The sequence below is a fragment of the Notothenia coriiceps genome, unplaced genomic scaffold (assembly GCF_000735185.1).
Source record: "Notothenia coriiceps isolate Sejong01 unplaced genomic scaffold, NC01 NC01_scaffold00026777, whole genome shotgun sequence".
In the NCBI taxonomy this organism is placed as follows: Eukaryota; Metazoa; Chordata; class Actinopteri; order Perciformes; family Nototheniidae; genus Notothenia; species Notothenia coriiceps.
Window position 1 is genome coordinate 1 of NW_011359478.1, and position 8,310 is coordinate 8,310.

Here is an 8,310-nt window from a genome sequence, read left to right on the forward strand (position 1 = left end):
AAGCCGCTAAGTTAGAGGCTGCCCCTGGGAGGTGGCTGTGCGTGATTAAAATTTGAGTCACAGAGACATGCGCGACAGCTTCCTGCTTTATAAAGAAAGAGGGACTTATTTTTGGAAAGTGCCCATGGCATAGAAAACCAGATAAATAACAACATTTCACACAAAGGAGATAAAAGAAGCCTTTGAGAACTAGATACATGCTGGGTTTACTTTCTCAACATAGACTTAACTTGAGCGTAAGATCAGAAATAGGGCAGTTCAACATACACTGATGTCACCTATATAACACAGACTCCATTACCTTCATTAAAAGAGCCAGATGGAATTAAAAAAGTACATTTTTGGGGTGGACAAAAAGCCATTTAGGGTACTTCGTCACTTGCTCGAGGAATAATGAATATTCTTGATTAGGTCGAAGGTTATTCCCAGACTTACAGATTCAGGGGGAGGGTGCCCCGCTCTGTGTCTCCGCGGTGGGCGGGGCCTGACGTGGGTCACGTGACGCAAGGGCGAGCCGTTTGTGGGGAGGGTGGAGAGACACTCCCATGATGCCGAGTGTGTAAGAGGGTCGGAGTGCGGTGTAGCAGAGGGGGTGGGAGAGGGACTGGGCTCATCACCAACACCTAGACAAAATGACAATGACTTTAAAAGGAATCGTTTTTGGGTTAAATTACACTGTTAGTTTTTATGACAACCCCTTTTTACAACTTGACAACACATTCACCTTATTTCAAAAACTTGCTGAAACATGCAAAATGCTTCAAATAAAAAATGCAGAAAGAAGCTCAAAACATAATGGAAAAGGGACATCAGAAAGTGATGCACACAGCTGGGACCGGAGAGCTTGTTAAGGGATTATAAAGTTGGCCAACTGTCACTGTTGGAACAGTTAGTCTGTTTCATATTTGTAAGGGATTTGTCAGTATATTTGAAATGAGGTCAGCTAGTCTGCAAGCTAGCTACGTTGGCTAGCTTGCAGACTTCCAATAATATTGAAGAAATCATGTGATCATATTGTTAAAATAAGCCAATAAAACTTGCATTGTAGGTACGTTTCCAGGGAAAGTTGACACGACCTTAGAAAGCCCAAATATCAACAAGCCCAGGTCCCAGCTGTGCTCCACTTTTTACTGTCCCCGTTTCGATCATGTTTTCCCATCGTGCTTTACTTGCATTGTTTTGTATTTGCAGCGTATTGTATTTGCAGCGTATTGTATTTGCAGCGTATTGTTTATGCATCACTTTTAGTGAACACTTCAAATGTTTTGTCAATTTGGAGCTTTTTCTTCATTTGAATGTGTTTTGGCCCATTTCTGTTTTTATATTTGCAACCTTTTTTGTAAGCTGCAGCACGTTTCTCCTAATGGAGGTGTTTTGGGAAGTATTAACACGTTTGGACCTGTAGGCCACCATAGAATGGATATACAGGCCACTTAAAAAGGCTTTATCCTTTAAACATACAAGATGTAATACATTGGCAGATAACAAAGTCCCTATAAGCATAACCACTGGGGAGGAATTTAGTTGCACACCAATTAAAAGTTCAAGTTAAACCAATTAAAGAACTTTCTCACTGTATATCAAGTAAAAAGTGAATTGACCATGACCATGCTAATATTGTGATATAATATCAGGCTATGTTAGCACTTGAGGCTAATTAGCAGCTAGCGGAGGCACAAAACACTCACTGGGTCTGGTGGAGACGGGACGGATTCTTCTAGTTCTGGAGCTCCGCTTCTTTATAGCCATTGTGTCCTTTTAAAAAAGAGAGAAATGTAAAAGGCACTTTTATTTCAAACACTGCAGCCAAATATGTTAACATAAATGTGAGAAGAGCACAAAAAAGCAAGCAGAAAGAATTACGGGCTTATGTATCATATTTTCAGTAAAACTAATTCCATTTCAAAACCATTGGCATAACTGATAGTCCCATTTCTAGAAGATGCTCAAAACTGGAGAGAATTTCTTTATAAAAAACTGGCTTTTTTTGGATAGAAAATATGTTCCCTCTTCTACAACTGGCCACGGCAAACGGTGATAGACAGATGGTTCGTCCAATCACCTGCCAAGGCAATTTTTCAAAGTGCATGCTCTTTTCAGAACAGTTTCCAAATGACAGCTTTTCATATGGTTCTGTGTAACAAACCATCTGGTACATGTACCACCTGTAAAAAAAGAAACTCTCAATCCACCGAACACACACATGTGACCTGCTCTATCAAAATCAGTCACTTTGACCCCAAAACACATTTAAAGTTGTAAACGTTGTTGGAAAGAGTAGATTTTCAGCTTTTTAATGACAGAATTATTGTTTTTGTTCTCCAAATACTCATACAAATAGCAAAATATGTCACATAAAAAAATGAGTTATCAAGAAACAATTATTAGAAAAAGGCCTTGAAAGTAGATTTTGTAGCGAGAGTTATTTTAAGAGGGGGCTCATAGCTTAATATTTTGGCGGGATAGTAACCCTTGACCACCCCCCCCCCCAGATTAGTTATGATTCTGAAATCTTTTTGGTGTATAACAAAACTTGTTAGCAGGCTGCCTTCTCATACTGTTCAAGTCATTATAAGCTAGTAGCATTGAGGACGAGGATGTTATTTTTACTCAGATGAAGGAAAGTCACGCCAATGAAAGTTGATGTGTGTATTTATGTATTTTGAGAGGAAACACACAACAAGCCTCTTTTGTTGAGTTGCTTTGTTTGCCGCTTGCCATCGTACCTTTACAAGCTTCAACGATGTATTAATCACTGGAGCTCTGCTATATTTTTTAATCTTCTTAAAGCTAACCTTTGTTTTTCTTTGAAATTCGGCAAAACCCTCTGTCCCATACGCTGCCGCTTCACTAGCCCGTCAATGATGTTTTTCATGGAGACGTAGCGAGGGTTCACATTTTATCCGCATGCACTCGGACACTTACTATTCCCAGGTTGACACCAAAGTCCTCATCGGGAAATTCCAGGGACTCAGCTATCCTGGACTGTCTGACGGTGCGCCGGCTCGCCCCGATGTCATCCCAGCGCTTCGCCTGAGACACCTGCCGCAGCTGATAGAACGAACCACACACACACACACACACACACACACACACACACACACACACACACACACACACACACACACACACACACACACACACACACACACACACACACACACACACACACACACACACACACACACACACACACACACACACACACACACGGGTCAATAACCCTTCTGCACAATCTCGGAGGAGAAGCGAGCCCGCCCTTGTACGCAAGAAGCTTACAAAGAAAGCATAGCGCTATAGTTGAAAAGACCATGAATAAAACACAATTTCCTGATGATCAAACCTGAGTAAGGCATGATAGAGGACAAACTGGCACAGCGAGAAGAGAAAAAAGAGATGTAAGGTAGAAGCAATGAATGGAATGCAAAGCAGCAGCCAGCAGTTGTATTGCGTGCTTTTCCACTGGTTTCTTTTTTATACAATTCAATTAAATGGAGAGGAGAGGAAAAACCGCAGGCTCTAATCACGTCCTTTAACGGACTCAGAACTCTGTTGTTTCTCGAGGCAATATTCTCCTACTCTATACTTAAAAAGCCTTCATCTTGATGTGGTAATGACATAGCAGCAGCAGCAGCAGCTCTAAAACAGTCCCTACTTCACTTAAAGATCCTCAAAATTAAAAGATACACAGACTTTTTTGACAGAATGAGAGATCACAAACATCCCACACATCAAATTTTAATGGGTACTCCACGCTGGAGAAAGTCTTTGATAAAGAGACCAATAATGAGCGGCCGCACCATACATCAAATTGCACTGCCGCTGATTCTCTACTCACTAAAATGTTTGTTCACTTCGACATTCCTGGGCCACTCTGGGTGAACATCTCTGCACTTTGCTTATGTAGCTATAGGCACACTTGCACATATTTGGCAACATTTGATCAATAATGTTTGTGGATCTGATAAACAGCACACTAATGTATTCCACTCAGCAGACAACTCGCTTTAAAAAATACTGTGTTTTCAGATTAATCCATGACTCATCTTACTAGAGCAACATATCGTCTCACTAAATGAAATGAATCATCATGTAGTCGACAAACACACTGCACAAATCAATGGAGGATTTTTTTTCTGTACAAACTGTGAAGACCACTGAGACAAATGTAACATTTGCTATATTGGGCTATATAAATAAACATTGATTGATTGATTGAGTTTGGATATTTGAAAAGGTGTGTGTATTTTGCAATATTGTAAATAATGTGATCCTTGGTTTATCTAAAGGCTGATCACAGGAGCCGGTCGGATGAGCTGAAATTAGTAAAAGGTTATTGTTACAGAAGATTGCAGTGAAACATTTTTGAAAATGGGGGGGCCACTTTCTGTGGATTGCACCACTGCACCACACGAAAAAAGTTTGGTTAGAAATATGAATCACATTTTTTAGGTTACAGACCAATGCCAATATCTTTAAAGGGCACATATTCTGTGTATACATTTTGATGTTGAAATGTATATTGTGTGCCTCTACTGTGACGTTTACATGCGTTAATGTTCAAATATACTTTATTTTTCTCATACTGCAGCCAATCTTCTCACTTGGTTGGCTGTGAGATGTCCCGTTCAATGTGTTGGAGCGTTAGCCAATAGGAGCGGAGCGTGAGTGTTACATAGTGATGTCACCATGTTAAAAAAGTAAACAAAGGAGTCCAATTGAGGCGTTTCAGGCAGGGGGGGAGGGGGGGGAGTGTGTGGGATAGAAAAGCTTAAAGGAGGTAACTTTGGGATTCTAGCCTTTGCAGACCATTTACATGCACACAAACCTATATAACACACTGCAGGAAAGGGAGAACCCCAGGGAGCATATTAGGGCCCCTTTAAGTCGTCTTTGCATTGACGTGATAGATTAAAGAAACATTTTGTTTTACATTTCTACATAGAAGTCATGCAGTAAAGGGGTATTACCAGTACCAGGGTTTTATGGGTGGTGTACAGCTCTTGTAGAATCTGATCCACAATGGAGTTGGTCAGATAGGAGACCACAGACAACTTCACCTCCCTGAAAGAAAGGCCAAGGGAAATAGAGGAGGGAATTACAATTCGAGAAGTGTCTCGGCATTCATTTGTGTCTTCCCTTTGAACTTCTTTCACCCGCTTCTCACTCTAAAGCTCTGTTGATATCCTCCGCCGCTCGCTCCATCAGGGCGCTGCGGATGGCGGAGCGAGGGATGGAAACTTGCTCTGAGATGGACGAGAGGGGCGGGTTGAGCCTCTCTGCGGCAGAGCAGGACATTGGACACAACTCGCGGCACAGCAACACCATGGAGTCCACCACCACCTGTTTGCAGACGAACACACACATGCATCACTACACATAAATTACATCTCGCAACATTTATAATGCACTCTCAATACACCCACGTTCGTGTTTCCCAAGCGTCTAATTATTCATGTACACTGTTTCTTTATCTCCTCCCTTCAATTTTTCATCCAGCTCCTTCACTCTGACTTGTTGCCATGTTTTATTTATGTGCACTGCAGCAATGCATTCAGCCATGTATAGACTGCTAACAAATCATATGATCTGCTCACCTCATCTGCAAGATCCACAGTTTTGCTGCATTTGAATTGATTTTCACTTATGCAAAATTAGAATTGGAAAGCACAAACAGAAATGGAAATTAAGCTCCAGTAATTCAAAAGAAAGTATTCCAGATTCCTCCTCAGGGCGTGCTGTTTGAATTTTTGTTCATCGTTCGACTCATACTGAATCCCAATGGGACTGGAACTAAAAGAAATGGTAAACTGCTCCCTCCCTGTGAATTTGAAATGCTCCTTTTCGTTTGAAGTCAGCATACCTGCGCCGCACACACAGCCCCGTGCCAATAATGGGCAATTTAGATGCAACTAGTCCAGAGCTGCACTACTGTTTAAAATACAGTTGCATCCGGGGAATGGCTATGGTAACGTCCGTGCCTTCACCCCCCCACCCTCTCCCTACCTGCAGCTCCTTGTCCGCGGCTTTGGCCAGTTCTCCAGCCAGAGTGTCCAGACGCTGTTTGACGGGGCCGTCCACTGACAACACATGGGCCAACTCACACAGAGAGGGATAGAGCTATTACACACAAATACAGACAAAAACACGCAACAGGAAAGGGAAGAAAAACGGTTAAAATCAGTGGAACAATTCATTTAACAGAATATCCCCTTTCTGAAATGTTTATTATCGTATTTATAACTGTTGATGGATTATCAATAATATGTAAGGATAGTTTAGATATAGCAGCAGTTAGAGTTAGGTCATGATATACCATGACGCCTGATTAGTGCTGGGCGATCTGAAGAAAATCAGTAGTATACCATTGATCAAATACCTCGATATTGATAGGGTAGGGTTGATCATTTATAGTTTCACATAATATTTAAAAAATAATAATTACTAATTTAATGACCATGTCGGTAAAGGCAAATAATAGAAGAGCTAACACAGCGTGATACATTCAGAAAACTTACACTACTAAAAAGACTACGCTTACAATATTTTGATATCTAAAATCTGTAGTCTCATATAACGATATTAATGTAACATTGATGATAAATAATCAACTTAAAAAATGTTCTCGGTTTGGTTTGTTTCTCTATTTGTCAGCAGGACTGACTGATTCAATGAACTTGTTAAATTTGGCATGGGACATCGAAGATCCCATTACAATTTGGTGCGGAGGAAAGGGCAGATAGAAGCATTATCTTTCACTCTCCGAGTGCCCTTCTAGTTCAAACAGCAACGTTAATATTCATAAGCAGTTGTGTGTCTAGACACCTGGCAAATGTCCAGTCCAATATTCACGTTTCTTTTGGCTCATTTTTGGGCTCCACCAGCTCCTGAGGGAAATATCTGGCTCTCTAGCTGCTAAATGCTTCAAAACGACAAGCAGCTAGTGGCCAACATTGTCTGTATGCCATGTGATGATTGGCATCCAGTGGGCTGATCGATCTAATAGCATATAGAATAATACACTTCATTTATATAGCACCTGTCTGCAAGATGCAGCCCAAAGTGCTTTACAGATCAAATATATAATCCATTGTTAATCTAAAACCCTTTGTTATGGTGCTTTAAGTAGAGTCCCCGAGGAAAGTGGTTTCGGTCATTTCCACTACTGGTTAAAATACAGAAACTTACTTCCTCCAAGTGTCTGACTCACACATCCTATATTTGTATTTGTATTTATATATGTGTTATAACAGTTTCACAGTCTCACGTGCTTGAAATAAAGTGTTACTCTACTCACAGCTCTGGAGTCCCTGGCTTCCTTCAGGATTTGTCTGGCCGTCTGGACCTCCTCTCCCTCCTCAGAACCTTTCAGGACACCCACCTGCTGCTGCACCCGCACACACAGACGCTCCATCACCTACACACACATCAAACACACAATGAAATAGACGTACAGCCAGCAATCAAGCATTTTATATTTAGTCATGAAGTACTCTTTAGACAAGATTCATTGAGATTTGGTCATATTTTATAATCTTTCTTGTCTTTTTTTGTTTTTCTTTATGCAACATTTTAGCTAACTTTTAGTCAAACGTTACCATTTTTTTTCAGGTATCTTGTAAGAGAGAAAGGGAAAGAAAATGGTGGAGAAAATGGAAGAAAAAGTGGAAGGTGATACAAATAATTTTAGGTAATTATTTAGTTTTTTGTAAAAAGTGTTTCCGATTCATTGGGACATTTTTTCATAATTTTATCTTAAAATAGGGGAAATTGCATCATGTGCAATAATACAGACACACACCTGTTCTGCCGTGCTGGTGACGAGGCCCTGGTGCAGCCTGAGCGCTTGTTTCTGGGAGAAGTGCTGAGTCTGGTTGTTCCTAAGCAGAGCACGTTGGATCTGACACACACACAGAGAGAGAGAGAGAGAGAGAGAGAGAGAGAGAGAGAGAGAGAGGAGTGAAGATGACAGGTGTTTACAAAGCACAGTGCGAGGAAGACAGGAGACAAGCCTATTTGCATGACTTTGATTTATTTTCTTGACTCACCAGAGGGAACTGCTCGCAGTTAATCATCTTAGGTATAAGAAAGGATGGAATCAATGACTTACACTGTCAAGAGCACACAGACAAGCAGTGGTGGAAAGTAACTAAGTACATTTACTCACATGCTGTATCAAGTACATTTTTGAGGTACTTTACTTGAGTATTTCCATTTTATACTACTGCTTACTACATTTTGGAAGCCGATATTTTGCTTTTTACTCCCCTGCATTTATTTATACCATTAGTTACTAGTTACTTTTGCATA

General features: G+C 40.8%; 1 protein-coding gene across 1 annotated transcript in view; it reads right to left on the bottom strand.

Annotated features, from left to right (window-relative positions):
* Positions 1-435: 435 nt before the first annotated feature.
* LOC104957332 (leucine-rich repeat-containing protein 16B-like) overlaps positions 436-8,310 on the bottom strand; it is a gene marked incomplete at both ends in the record, with an annotated part of 12,973 nt that continues 5,098 nt past the window's right edge. The window contains 8 exons of the mRNA XM_010784953.1: positions 436-623; positions 1,689-1,755; positions 2,926-3,051; positions 4,977-5,064; positions 5,168-5,343; positions 6,007-6,120; positions 7,298-7,417; positions 7,802-7,900. Of these exons, the coding sequence (XP_010783255.1) occupies positions 436-623; positions 1,689-1,755; positions 2,926-3,051; positions 4,977-5,064; positions 5,168-5,343; positions 6,007-6,120; positions 7,298-7,417; positions 7,802-7,900 (978 nt within the window). The remainder of the gene's footprint in view (positions 624-1,688; positions 1,756-2,925; positions 3,052-4,976; positions 5,065-5,167; positions 5,344-6,006; positions 6,121-7,297; positions 7,418-7,801; positions 7,901-8,310) is intronic.